Genomic DNA, 14,674 nt, shown 5'->3' with positions numbered 1-14,674 from the left:
CATTCAGTTCAATAGATTCTCAGAGGACACAGTGGTTACTACCCAGAGGGTATGCCCCGAAGGATGTTTTGATGCAAGACAGAATGAATACCCAACGTGCTACAACACGGATAAACCTTGAAAACATTAAGTGAAAGAAGCCAGACACGAAAGGCCACGTAGAGGAGGAATGCATTTATACGAAATGCCCAGAATAGGCAGATTTTTAGGGCCTGGGGGAAGGGTAGAACGGGGAGTGACTACTAGTGGCCATGGGGTTTTCTTTTTTGGGTGACGAAAGCGTTCTGCAATTAAATAGCGGGGATGGTTACGCAACCCTGTGCATATGCTCCTAACTGACCACTGATTTATACACTTTAAAATGGTGAGTTTTACAGTATGTAAATTTTATCTCGATTTTTTTTAAACACAAAATGAAACAGTTGTCAAATATAGCCATAAGCATATTTGTAGATACAGGCACTAGAAATTGCAGAAGAGGCCTCACAATTTATTGATCCCACAATTTATTGTCCCAGACATTTCAGATATTATACATTCATTTTTTCACTGAGGCCACAGGACAACCCTGAAAAGTACGCATGTTTTCTTTGTTTCACAACGAGAAAACTAAAGCTCATCGATAGAGCTTGTCCAAGGATACACAACTAGTTAGTGCCATCATCAGAATTAGGACTCGGGTCTGTCAGGCTTCACAGTACTTGTCCTTTCCACGAGGGCACGAGGCTTCCCATTAGTTTCTTGTGCAAGAAGCCTTACACCTGCTTGGTGTTGTCCCTCATTGTCCTGTGCACAGTGGTGGACATGCTCAGGTGATACTGTTTGAGTGATTATCAACTGTCACCTCCACAGATGACACCTGGAGAACTAGCCCTTGCAAATGGCAACCGCACTCCAGTTACCGAGTTCATCTTGTTGGGATTCTCCAGTTATGCGGATCTCCAGGAGCTTCTGTTTGTAGCCTTCCTGCTCATTTATGCCATAACAGTGCTGGGCAACCTGGGAATGATGGCACTCATCTTCACAGACTCCCGTCTCCATAGCCCCATGTATTTCTTCCTCAGTGTCCTGTCGTTTCTAGATATTTGTTACTCATCTGTGGTCACACCCAAGCTCTTGGTCAACTTCCTGGCCTCCGATAAGACCATCTCTTTCGAGGGCTGTGTGGTCCAACTGACCTTCTTTGTGGTGCACGTGACAGCTGAGAGCTTCCTGCTGGCCTCCATGGCCTATGACCGCTTTGTGGCCATCTGCCAACCCCTCCGTTACGGTTCTGTCATGACTAAGGAGACCTGCGTCCAGCTGGTAGCTGCTTCCTATGCATTTGGTGGTGCCAACTCTGCCATCCAGACTGGGAATGTCTTTGCTCTGCCTTTCTGTGGGCCCAACCAGGTGACACACTACTTCTGTGACATCCCACCCCTTCTCCGCCTGGCTCGTGGCAACACGGCCACAGCAGGGCTGCTCCTCTATATCTTCTCTGCTCTGGTTACCCTTCTGCCTGCTGCAGTCATCCTCACCTCCTACAGCTTGGTCCTGGTGGCCATTGGGAGGATGCGCTCAGCAGCTGGACGGGAGAAGGCCCTCTCCACCTGTGCCTCCCACTTCTTGGCCATTGCCATTTTCTATGGCACTGTGGTTTTCACCTACGTCCAGCCTCACGGATCCTCTAATGATACCAACGGCCAAATAGTGTCCGTGTTCTACACCATCATAATTCCCATGCTCAACCCCTTCATCTATAGCCTCCGCAACAAGGAGGTAAAGGACGCACTGGAGAGGAAACTCCAGGTCAGTATCTTTCCCTGCCGAGTCCTGCAAGGTTATTTGCCGGAATGAGGACGGAGCCAGATTCTCGCACAGAGAGTCCTGACGCCGAGGCTTTTCTTTCCAGGAAACAACTTTATTCGTGCTCGCACGGGCTCAGAGGGTTTGTACCCAAAAAACTGAATGTCGCGTGCTGTAGCCTTTGAAGCATTTTCTACTTCTCTGTCTCCCATATATGGGTAACGAACGTATAGACATACAGTCTGATCGGGTAGTCTCATGTTACAGGGTCGTGAAGGTGTCACGTAAGGACATACAGAGTTGGGAGGAAGGTCACATACGCACATCGCTAGGTTGCCTTATCTTGAGGTCCTTTCCTCCCCACATTCCTCAGGGAGGGAACTCTGAGGAAGGAAGGTGGAGCATGCTCCGAATCACATTATGAATTGACCTATGGAGAGCAGCCCTGGAAGAAGGAGGTGGAAGAAGGAGGGAAGAAACAGCAAATATCATTCTTCCTACAGAGAATCGCAGTTTTCGTTAATGTTTATTTATTTTTGACAGAGAGAAAGAGTGTGCATGAGCAGGGGAGGGTCAGAGAGAGAGACAGAGAAAATCCCAAGTAGGATCCATGCTGTCAGCACAGAGCCCAACACAGGGCTTGAACTCACGAACCACGAGATCATGACCTGAGCCAAAACCAAGAGTCGGACACTTAACCTACTGAGCCACCCAGGCACCCCTCCAAAACGTTTTTAATGACCCTGTTTGCTTCTGATACTTTATGCTAAAAAAGAAATAATTAAATCCTTTCCGGGAAACTGAGTGTGAAAATCTCTCACTTCTGTCTTCTTTCATTCAGCCAATATTTACGAAATTCCTCCTATGCTCCACAGTCCATTAACGTATAACTAAGTTTTCAGTACATGCCTACAACAGAGGTCAGGGCTGGAACATCATGGCGAAGGGACCTGGTGAAAATGAGTCTAATTCATTCATCTGGAAAAATATTTATGAGGCAATTAGGTGTAACACACTGTGTAGGCCCGACCTGGATTAATAGAACAGTGAAAAATAAATCCCATCATGTCGGTGGGTTAATACCACAAAGGCTTTCCCCGGTGCTAAAGATGAGACAGATCAGGTGTCTCTCCAGGGCCACTTTTATCCAGCCATCATATCTGGGCCCCTGTCATCTTACCACACTACCATCTCAACCTGTGCCCCCCAAGATTTTAACGGTAGAGGAAATAATCAAGAAAGTCTTGTGGAGTGTTTTTAATTACCTGGCCTGAAGCTGGCTCACGTCACTTCAGCCCACATGCCATTAGCCCGAAACCAGTCTTTGAGTTTAAAATAATTGCAAAGGAGACCAGGAAATGTAGTCTCTATTTACCCAGAGAGAGGAAAACTAAACGAGATTTAGTAAATACATAGTTTTGTCTCTGTCACTGGCCAGTTGGGCAGTTGGGTAGAACCATCTTCTATAAGGGATTCTAAAACATACTAGAATAAATCAGAAATAAGGTGCTGGTTAACTCATGTTTCTACGTAATTGAGGTGGACTGTTTCTTCGGATGAAAATTTTAGACTATCCCTTGCCTGATCTGAACTATCCCTGTTGAGTATTCTTTGAATCACACACCTGGGTTGCATGATGCTCCCACAAGCAGTAAAAGTGACTCTGAGATCAGCTAGTTGACCGTTGCCCGAAGCTGGAGGTCACAATTACCTTGACTTCTAAAACTAAATTATACAGAACATAGTGGTATTTACTAAGAGTGATCTTATATAAGTTTAAAGGATGTAACGTATCACCCAAGAGTAGGTACACGTATAAACATAAGAACTCCTGAAGAGAGAATAAGAAGCCAGAAAAAAGGAAAGCATTTTGAGACCATTAAAGTTAGGGACAGGGGCGCCTGGGTGGCTCAGTCGGTTAGGCGTCCCACTTCGGCTCAGGTCACGATCTCTCGGTCCAGGAGTTCAAGCCCCGCATCAGGCTCTGGGCTGATGGCTCAGAGCCTGGAGCCTGCCTCCGATTCCGTGTCTCCCTCTCTCTCTGCCCCTGCCCCGTTCATGCTCTGTCTCTCTCTGTCTCAAAAATAAATAAACGTTAAAAAAAAAAAAAAAAAAAAGTCAGGGACAAAATACAAAAGTTAAATGCGCCTGATGAGGGAGCCAAAGGTAAGTTGAAGGCAAAGGGCCCCCAACCCCCAGGTGGGGTATGTGTGACATTCCTCAGGCACTGCTGGCTGCCCAAGAACAAAGGAAGGAGAAAAACAAAAGGTAACTGATAAAAATCACAGTCATGCAGGACAGGTCTCCATCAGTTTGTAACTTTTAATAATTTACAAGAAAAAAGGCAATCTCCAGAAACCTACAGACTCAAGTTTCCTAGAGCCCTAACATCACCCTCCTCTCCATAGTGATGTGGGGAACAGAGGCAAGAACGAAATGTCAATAAAATTAATTTCTTTTATAACCTGCAGCCCATTGACCAATACTTGTGGCAAATACAGACTATAACATTCCTCCAGGAACTTCCTATTCTCTTCATGTTAATGTTTTGCTAGAGGAAAAAACAACCTTAGCTTGACAATAGCTAAGCCTTCAGTGTCTTAAGAGTCCTCTTTAGCATATGAAAGTCCTCCTGAAGGCCTCCCTTTTGCCTTTACCTCCCCCAACTCCACAGTATATACCCAGTCACTCCTCCAAACCCCAGTGCAGCTCTTTCTGCCCAGGGCTCCTGTCTCCCTTGCTTTAATAAAATCACCTTTTTGCACCAAAGACGTCTCTAGAATTCCTTCTTGGCCATCAGCTCCGAACCCCCACTGCCACTCCAAAACCACATCACACCTCTGATATGGCTCTGCTGTACAATTTTTATTCACTATATAAACAAGTATAGAGAGGGGCGCCTGGGTGGCTCAGTTGGTTGAACGACTGACTTCAGCTCAGGTCATGATCTCACGGTTTGTGAGTTCGAGCTCCGCGTCGGGCTCTGTGCTGACAGCTCAGAACCTGGAGCCTGCTTCGGATTCTGTGTCTCCCTCTCTCTCTGCCCCTCCCCCACTAATGCCCTGTCTCTCTCTGTCTCAGAAATAAACATTAAAAAGATTTTTTTAAATAAACAAGTATATAGACTTTAAACAAATATTTATAGACTTTCAATCTGAGAAGTGGCTAATTATTTTCCTATTCCTCCCATTCACTGTTGTATCCTCAATGCCTGGCACCTTGTAGGCACTCAATAGAGATCTGTTCAATAAATGAACGAATGGACATCTACACGAAAGTTCTCCTTGGAGCAGTGGCACTGTCATCACCCGAGAGTTTTTGAGAAACGCAGAATCTGGCCCTGCCTCGGACCTACTGAGTCAGAATCTGCAGGTGCACAAGACCCCCACGTGCTTGGTGTGCACATTCAGGTTTGGGAAGCACTGATTCCCATACTTCGATCTAGCACTAAATTCTAAAGTGAACACAGTATGCAATTCTCCCAGAGCCCCACAGTTTAGTCTGGGAGAAGGTCCTTGGCAGAGGAAAGAGCGTGACAAAACCCAAAAAAGTGAGAAAACTACATCCCTGATCCTTTTTCAGCATTGTATGTGATCTACATTAAAATGAGCAGTAAGATTGGGGCGCCTGGGTGGCGCAGTCGGTTAAGCGTCCGACTTCAGCCAGGTCACGATCTCGCGGTCCGTGAGTTCGAGCCCTGCGTCAGGCTCTGGGCTGATGGCTCGGAGCCTGGAGCCTGTTTCCGATTCTGTGTCTCCCTCTCTCTCTGCCCCTCCCCCGTTCATGCTCTGTCTCTCTCTGTCCCAAAAATAAAATAAACGTTGAAAAAATAAAATAAAATAAAATGAGCAGTAAGAAAAAAATAATAAAATAAAATAAAATAAGCAGTAAGAGGAGAATCAACATGAACAGGGGCATCATGTTGCCTGAGGGGGGTGGTACAATAAGAGGGCAACGCCACCTGAGTTTGTCTTAATGGTGTGGAGAGTTATTATGGGCTAACACAGTATATGACTATGGCTTCCCTTCCATAATGCCTTGTTGTAGCTGGCAGGTGGCGACCCAACCCAGGATTACATTTCTGTGGACTCCTTGCATCTGGATGCAGTCCTGTGACTCGGTCGGTCTCACCAAAGAAATGTGATCAGAAGAGAGACTTCATTTCAAGGCATAGACTTTTCAGAAGTGGGTGGGTGTTAGGACCTCTTGGCTCTCTATTTTCTCTGCTGCCAACTGGAAGGGAGGGGGACCCCATGACCCTAGGGCATAGTGGAGCCACAGGGAAGGAGCCTGGTCTCCTAAATTAGTGGAGAAAAGCTGCCCCCTAACTGGTTTAACACAGGAATAAGATATGTGCTCTATTTGGTTAAGCCACTGAAATTTACCTACAGCTATTGGAGTGACCTCCAACAGAACAATGAATGTTAGGTGTTTTTGTTTTGTTTCTTTTTTTAAACAAACTGATACGGCCCTCTCCTTGCCCCAGGCTGCTTCTCTGAACCCATCATCTCTGTATTGATTGCTGCATCATTTGGAGATGCATCCCCCAGTGCCCTAGACCTAAAAGCAGTACTGGTCAAAATGCCATCTAAAAGGAAGCTAAGTAAATGCCATTTTACCATAGCAGGCCCTTCCCCCAAAGGGCAGCATCTTGGGTGGTGTATGTCATTCTCTTCTTTTTACTGCTGAAGAAAAGAAAAAGAAGAAAAGCAACGCATCCAAGTTATCACAGCTAATAAGACATGCTGGATTTGGTTGGCCCATAAACATTTGAAAGCTTCACTGGCAATTAAGAAGATGAAAATTAAAATCCCAAGATACACTTTTATAGCCTCCAAAACAGTAAAAATTAAAAATCAGACAATCCAAGTGTCAGTCATGGTTGTGTGTAAATTGTACCAACCACTTTGACAACAATTAGACATCAAATTTAAAAGTTGAACCCAGGGTCACCTGGGTGGCTCAGTCAGCCAAGCAAGCAACTTCAGCTCAGGTCATGATCTCATGGTATGTATGTTCGAGCCCCACATGGGGCTCTCTGCTGTCAGCACAGAGCCCACTTCAAATCCTCTAAAATAAAATAAATAAAATTAATATAAAAAATAAATACACATTAAAAAAATATAACTAAATAAAAGTTGAACCTGTGGTTTTATAAGTAGGCATGTAATCTAGAGAAATGCCTTCACTCTTGCATTATGAAATATGCTTATAGCAACATTGTTTGTCATACCAAAAAAGCAGAAGTAACACAAATGTCTGTCACAGGAGAAAGGGCTGAATAAAATAGGGCACAGTCGTTCAACAGAAATAAGTGAAGTACAGGTCCATGCACCAACATGAATGTGTCTCTAAAACATAAGCTTGAGGGGCGCCTGTGTGGCTCAGTCAGTTGGGCGTCCGACTTCGGCTCAGGTCATGATCTCACGGTCTGTGAGTTTGAGCCCCACGTCGGGCTCTGTGCTGACAGCTCAGAGCCTGGAGCCCATTTCAGATTCTGTGTCTCCCTCTCTCTCTGCCCCTCCCCTGTTCATGCTCTGTCTCTCTCTGTCTCAAAAACAAATAAACGTCAAAAAAATTAAAAAAAAAAAAAACATAAGCTTGAGTGAAATCAAGACAGAAAGAAGTAACAGAAGGATACACACAGTATTATTCCATTTGTATAAAATTTTAAAACAGGCAAAACTAAACAATTATAATGTTTAGAAATGCATTCACAGATGGTAAAACTATTTAAAATAAAGCAAAGAGTGATTGACAGAAGATTTGAGACAGTGCTTCTCGTAGGGGGGTAAACAAGGGTGATATTAGGGAGAGACTCATGGGAGCCTTCCTGGATCACGCTACTCAGTGTGCGATCTGTGCACCACCGATACCGGCCTTGTCTGGGAGCTGGTTACGAATGCAAAATCTCAGGCTCTTCCCCACAGGTACAGAATCTGAATCTGCATTTCAGCATGATCCCCAGATGATTCGTAAGCACCTTAAAGATACTTGTAACAGTCTATTTCTAAGGTAGATGGTACACACACGAGCGTTTATTTTAGCGATATTCTTCAAACGGTATAGGTTTTACAACACATTTGCATGCATGATGTTTTTTTACAATTTAATAACATTTAAAAAATACATAGTTTGAATTCAATTTTAAATATTTTAAAATATATATAAGTACAGGGGCGCCTGGGTGGCTCAGTCGGTTAAGCGTCTGACTTTGGCTCAGGTCATGGTCTCGCGGTTCGTGAGTTCAAGCCCCGTGTCGGGCTATGTGCTGACAGCTCAGAGCCTGGAGCCTGTTTCAGATTCTGTGTCTCCATATCTCTCTCTGACCCTCCCCCGTTCATGCTCTGTCTCTCTCTGTCTCAAAAATAAATAAACGTTAAAAAAAAAATTTTTTTTTAAAAAAGAACCAGTTTAAAAAAAAAAAAAATATATATATATATATATGTACAAAGACGAATACATAAAATGACAAAGAGCTGAAACCAAAACCTGATATGTACACTCAAGATCCACCCCTATTTCCACTTTTCCATGCCTTTGGCTCAAGGTAGTAAATGAACTGACTCCAGTGAATTTTTCCATTTCTTTTTCTTTTTTTTTTTTAATGTTTATTTATTTTTGAGAGAGACAGAGACAGAATGCGAGTGGGTTGGGACAGAGAGGGAGACACGGAATCTGAAACAGGCTCCAGGCTCTGAGCTGTCAGCACAGAGCCCAACGTGGGGCTCGAACTCACAAGCTGTGAGATCATGACCTGAGCTGAAGTCGGACACTCAACTGACTGAGCCACCCAGGCGCCCCAGCCATTCCTAATTCATGTTGCATGGGCCAAATCCACGATACAGATAGATAAACTATTGGAAGATTCATTCAGTCGCTTGACCTTTTTTTATTTAGATATGCTGGGTTGGGGAGTGAGTAGGAAAGTTATTTCCCCATTCAGCCAATCTTTGCCTTTCCTGGAAAGGCTTTCCTGGAACGTGTTTTGGAAAGTGGAATGCCTGAAATTTGAACTTTATACTTAACATGTTTTATTTGTTTGGAAGGAAAGGAAGAGGGGAAGGGATACAACTCAGAGAGCTACAAAGAATTATAAAGTCTCAAGTATGATATAATTGCTTAATTTGATTTTATGTCTGAATGTTATGCACTGTATATATGAATATTTAAAGTATCGAAAATAGATTATATTTAAATGCTGACAATCAAATTCAATTTTCTGGTGTAACTTTGCAACTCAAAAGTCCTTGTTCAATCCAGTTGACTTAAAACGATATTCGGTAAGGGGAAAATTTAACTTTGATGTGGGATACAAAGATATGCTAGTAGTAATTATGCAAATGATCGAGCAGGACCTTGTGTAACTGTCGAATGCCTTTTCAATGCTCTTGAATAATTTGTAAAGAGAGGATTTAAACACTGCTGGTCTCTCCCTTGAAAAAGAAGCCTGTAACACACTAAATCGTTGCAAACAGCTGGCTGGGACTGTGAAGTTCCCTCTGTGAGGCTGGCGGATGCCGATTCTCAGCCCGGTTATAATAGGTGCTTATGTAAGGCCCCGAACTCACCTGAACAAGAAGCGTGACTTTTTTATTTCCCCCCCTTGGCAAGTTGTCTTTGGAGCTACTCATCTGCCCGATGATGAACACATCCTGTCTGTCAAATCTGGGCAATGCTGATCAGTTTACGAGCCCCCCTCTCCGCAACGTTCACCCGTGTACACACTCCTTCCCTTTCTCAGGGGTTGGAGAGTGCCAGTGAGGACAGTTGGAATAGACTGGGATGTCTCCTGGTCCTCTGTCACGTCAGTCCGAGCTGGCATTTCCCAAGACATCCTATTCCCGTTTGGTGTCCAGCTGCCAGACCATGATGATCGTGGTCATGACTCCATGTCTGAAAAAGAAGGCCTCTCTGAACTCCGTTACTCCTTCCCTCTCAGGGGGCACCACCCACTCTGCCATGACTCTCTGCCTCTCAAGGAAAGTTGCCTCGGGCTCTCTCCGCCTGGTCCAGCCACAAGGCCGTTTCTTCTCAATGGCTCCTACACCTCGAGAGATACAGCTCTAGAGACTGGGCCACAGGATTCCTTCCTAGGCGCTCACCAGCCTGTAAACTCCCATCTGCTCTTTCTTCTCCTTACAAGCTCGGGGAACTTTTATCTACTCTTTGAGAAAAAGAAAAGCTCTAGAAAAACTGGCTCTGACTGATCATATATTCTTATATGCCTGTGGTTATGGCATCAGTTTATGCCCTGGGTTATTGATGGTTCTGGCTTTTGAAGTTCAAAAGCTTCTTATCACAAAAGTTTAATCTCTGCCTTGGGTTTCTAAAACATATTTTAAACCTCAAAGGCCAGGGATTGACTTCTTTTGGTATCTTCACTATGCTGTAACAACCCTTCCCTGAGGCATGGCTGCCAAGAAGTCTATTTGGAACAGGGGGAAGGACCACTGAGAAAAAAGAAAAAGTAAATTATCAGAAAAACAAGACAGTATATCAAAATAATATTCTAATATCTAATGAACATAATTGTAAAGGTCTCCACATTTTGCTGTTACCACTTCACCCTACCTGTTAGCCACGAACTTGGGCAATGGAGGTCCAGCATTTTGTACACGTGTTTTAAATTGTGCTGTTTTCCTTAGTAAATTGAATACAGTTGACAGGCTTGCTTAAATTCAACAAGCGTCAAATTGACTGTTTTTGACCTACCAGATGGTATCTTCCTTCGTCTCAAATGCGAAATCACTAACATCAGCCCTTGATTTTTCCATTTTCCACTCTCCTTTGATAAACAAGGGCAAATATGCAATGAGACGTTCAAGTGATTACACAAACATTGCCATATTTAGATGGCAACGCAGCTCAACTGAAACGGTTGGCTGGCAGACAGCAGTACCGTGAGGTAACTTAAGGGGGGTTAGTTGCTGAAATAGACCAAGTAAAATTTGGTGGAGGAAGGGAGTCCAGGGGTGCGGGTCTATAATACATATGAAAGGGCCAGTTGGACACATTCATGATTGCCCTCCCTACTTTCATATCTCTAAGTAGCAGCAATTATAACAAGGTTATTTGTAATAGCTTTACTGAGATATAATTCACCCACCCTGCAATTCCCCGAAGTAGGAAAAAAAAACCAAAACCCACCACACTTTCATTCCAGTGTGTGTCTTCTTCACCCTTACACCACTACCGAACTCACAATACTTCTGACGCAAGATGTTTGGGGATCTTCCCACCAAGCAATTCTCAGTAACATCAGCTGGGGGTCCTACCGTGGAGTTCATTTCTGACACTAACCAGGGCCCACAGGTAAAAACTCGGTCCCACAAGATTACCCCTGCCTCCCTTAAGCTTCAACAGGGGACTTTTTGCTGTTACTTTCTGCAGGGGACAAAAGATGCTACGCCTAGGAGAAACTTCCCTGAAGGTGCTGGTTTTACCTGACTTGGATTCTTCCTAGGCTCTGGACACAAGCCGAGTTTGCCCCTAGTTCAGGATTGCCTCACCTGCCAGGCCTCTGCTGCGTGCCGGGGTGGCCAGTAGGGCTCAGGAGAGGACAGGTGCCAGGGAGTCGCCAAAAAAGAAAAAAAGAGAGAATTTTACCGTGTATAGTTTTGTGTGTGCTTGGATACACCGTAGGATGACGTGGGATATATTGTACAAATAGTCTACATACGTGTCTGAGATTATGCACGATTGGTGCTTTGGCTTTGTAAAGAATTTCCAGATCACCTGACAACAGTTGCAGGGGCAGGGGGATTGGTTCTCTCATCATCCCTGATGTTTGGGAATATTCTGTTTGCTTCTTAGATAGTTAAGAATGTATTCAGCTACTCTGTACTAACTTGAAATGTGTTTAAGGAAAACGATTTCGCCCTCTTGCCGTCCCCCCCACCCCAACTCAGTAATGTCAAGAAACTAAAACCCGATGCCACAGCTCCCGTAGGCTTTTTAGAGATCTTGGATTTTTATGTACAGTCTTAGTCCTTTTAATAAATGTGGTTCATTAAGGGGGGAAAAATTACCCCTGCCTCTAGTGTGAACAGGTGTATGAAGGAAGTGGTGAATAGGTTTGTTGATATAGAACAAGGTGTTCTCATGTGAGCATTACAATGTCGAGATCACATATTAACCCGTGCCAGTGACGCCCTCAACACGGCTGGGTTTTCACCAGCAGTAAAAAAAAAAAAAAAAAAAAGAAGACTGTCTTTGCAGGTAGCAGCCTTACCTTTCAGCGATGCCTTGAGAGTTAAGGAAATGAAAAATCCTTTCTACCAAATTATAGGCCTGATGTCAAATTGAAGGCCTAGAAAATATTACATGTAGAATCCTGATATTGAGTCGGCCACAGATACATACACCATGTCTTCACTGTCACCTGTTAGGTCAGTTACTCTTAATATAAAGTAGGTTGATATAAACACCAACACTGGGATGGAGCCTTCCAGCACTGCGGAGCGGTAATCCCCCGGAGCACCGTGCTGGCTTATGCTTTACTTAAAGCGGATGATGGCGAAACACTTAGCACTGACTACGTAGTAAGCTAAATGGCAAATACCAGGAAGGAAAACTGGAAAACTCTTCTCAGGATGCGCTGCAGCTCAGCTTTCAATGACATCTGGATCTGTACTTTGAGGAAATAACAGCAGCCAGTGGGCAGGCTGCCTTTCGGGGGTCCAGACTGGAATACCTTTGAAATGGATGAGTATTCCAACTCCCGTCATTTGCAGAAGGGTCGCAAACAAGGAGACAAAGAATTGAAAACCTGTAGATCAAAATCGAAGACTTGCTTTGAAATTCACAGTCACCTCGTGCATGCCTAACTCCACGGCAGGTTTGCATCAGCCTTTTATCTGTGTGATACATTGAGATGGCAGCAGATATTCAAGAAGTGGGAGCTGGAATTCTTTATTGCTCTCAGTAACGTTTTGGAATACCAATAGTGGTTTTATTTGTTAAAACAAAGACAGGGTGGATGTACAGAATGAAATAAACATGCTGTCTATTCAAAAAAAAAAAAAAAAGAAAGAAAGAAAAGAAAGATTACCCCTGCCTCAGTTCAACACCAATCGCAAGTAGTAGGTCCCAGGTTACCCACAACTTCTGTCCTACTTGGCCACAAATGAGAGGTTCCCATGACCTGCCCACCCACTCTTGGATTCTATCATTTGCTAAAACAACCCATAGAACTCAGGGAAACACCTAAGTTTACCAGTTTATAATGAAATAAAGGATATGATAGGGGTGCCTGGGTGGCTCTGTCAGTTAAGCATCCAACTCTTGATATTGGCTCAGGTGGTAATCTTACGGTTGTGGTTTCAGAACATGCTTGGGATTCTCTCTCCCTCTCCCTCTGCCCCTACCACATTCGCACACACACGCACCCACACTCTCTCTCTCTCTCTCAAAATGAATAAATAAACTTTTAAAAAATGAAATAAAGTAAAGGATATGATAAAGGATACAGATGAACAGCCAAATTAAGAGCTATGTTGGGCGAGGTCCAGCAGTCCCCCAAGTTTGGGAGCTTCTGTCCCTGTAGAGTTGGGGTATGCCACCCTCCCCACATGTAGAGGCATGCACCAACCTAGAAGCTCTGGGAACTCCATACTATTAGGATATTTATGGACGCTTCATCATGATTTCATTTCTAGCCCTTCTTCCCATTCTGGAGAATGGGCAGTGGGGCTAAAAATTCCAAGCTTCTAATCATGGCTTGGTCTTTCAAGCCATGACCAGCCCCCCTGCCCCCCATCCAGGAACCCACCAAGTGTCACCTCATTAGAACAAAAGACATTGTTATCACCCAGGAAATTTTGTCAAGAATCAGGGTCAAAGAGAAAATCTTTTTTTTTTTTAATTAATTTATTTATTTGAGAGAGAGACAACATGAGTGGGGAAGGGACAGACAGACAGGGGGAATTCCAAGCAGGCTCCGTACTGTCAACACAGAGCCCAACTCGGGGCTTGAACTCACACTGTGAGATCATGACCCGAGCCAAAAGCAAGAGCCAGACGCCCAACCATCTGAGTCACCCAGGCATCCCTCAAAGACCAAATCTTGGAACAAAAGATGTTCCTAGTGCTCTGATAAGTTAGAAAATTATAAGGGTATTAGGTTCCTGTGCCAGGGACCAGGGGCAGAGACTAATATACATATATATATATATATATATATATATATATATATATATATATATTATTTCACATCACCCATTTAAAGCATACAGTTCAATGACTTTTAGTCTATTCATGGACTTGTGCAACCATCACAATTAATTTGGGAACATCTTTATCACACCCAGAAGAAACCTTGGCCACCATCCTGCAATTCCTCTACTGTCTTTAGTCCTTGGAGATCACTAGTCTACTTTCTGTCTCAAGAGACTTGTCTGGACATTTCATATAAATGGAATCCTAAAACTATGGTCTTATATGACTGGCTTCTTTCACTTAGCATAATGTTTTCAAGGTTCGTCAGTATTTCATTTTTTTATATGGCTGAATAATATCCCATTGTATGGATACACCATATTTTATTTATCCATTTACTACTTGATAGATATTTGGATTGTTTCCACCTTTTAACTATTGTGAATAACGCTGCTAAGGACATGCATGAGAATGCAGCTATCTGCAAGCCAGAAATAGACCCCTCACCAGAAACACGGACACTCTGATCTCAGACTTCCAGCCTCCAAAAGTGAGAAATTTCCATTGTTTAAACCACCCAGGCTATGATATTTTGTTATAGCAGCCTGAGCTAAGAAATTTCTTTTTTCTTTTGTTGTTGGTGCTTTTGGTGTCATATCTAAAACTCCATTTCCAAATCCAAGGTCATGAACATTTACCTCTATGTTTTCTTCAAAAGATTTTATGG

The 14,674-nt window shown here is 43.6% G+C and overlaps 1 protein-coding gene and 1 long non-coding RNA gene across 2 annotated transcripts; one reads left to right on the top strand and one right to left on the bottom strand.

Moving 5' to 3' along the window:
* The first annotated feature begins 852 nt into the window (after positions 1-852).
* On the top strand, positions 853-1,839 carry LOC101088187 (olfactory receptor 1052-like). The gene has a single exon (XM_023239022.2). It carries the CDS (start codon positions 853-855, stop codon positions 1,837-1,839), a length of 987 nt encoding a protein of 328 aa, XP_023094790.2.
* Positions 1,840-8,798: 6,959 nt separating this feature from the next.
* LOC123380615 lies at positions 8,799-13,168 on the bottom strand. Its single transcript, XR_006586631.1, has 2 exons — positions 11,301-13,168; positions 8,799-9,684 (listed from the first exon to the last, which is right to left on the bottom strand). It is a non-coding gene; the product is annotated as an uncharacterized LOC123380615 (long non-coding RNA).
* Positions 13,169-14,674: the final 1,506 nt, after the last annotated feature.

This window comes from Felis catus, chromosome D1, assembly GCF_018350175.1.
Source record: "Felis catus isolate Fca126 chromosome D1, F.catus_Fca126_mat1.0, whole genome shotgun sequence".
Lineage (NCBI taxonomy): Eukaryota > Metazoa > Chordata > Mammalia > Carnivora > Felidae > Felis > Felis catus.
The sequence above is the reverse complement of the archived record's forward strand: the minus strand, read 5'-3'. Positions and strand labels throughout refer to the sequence as shown.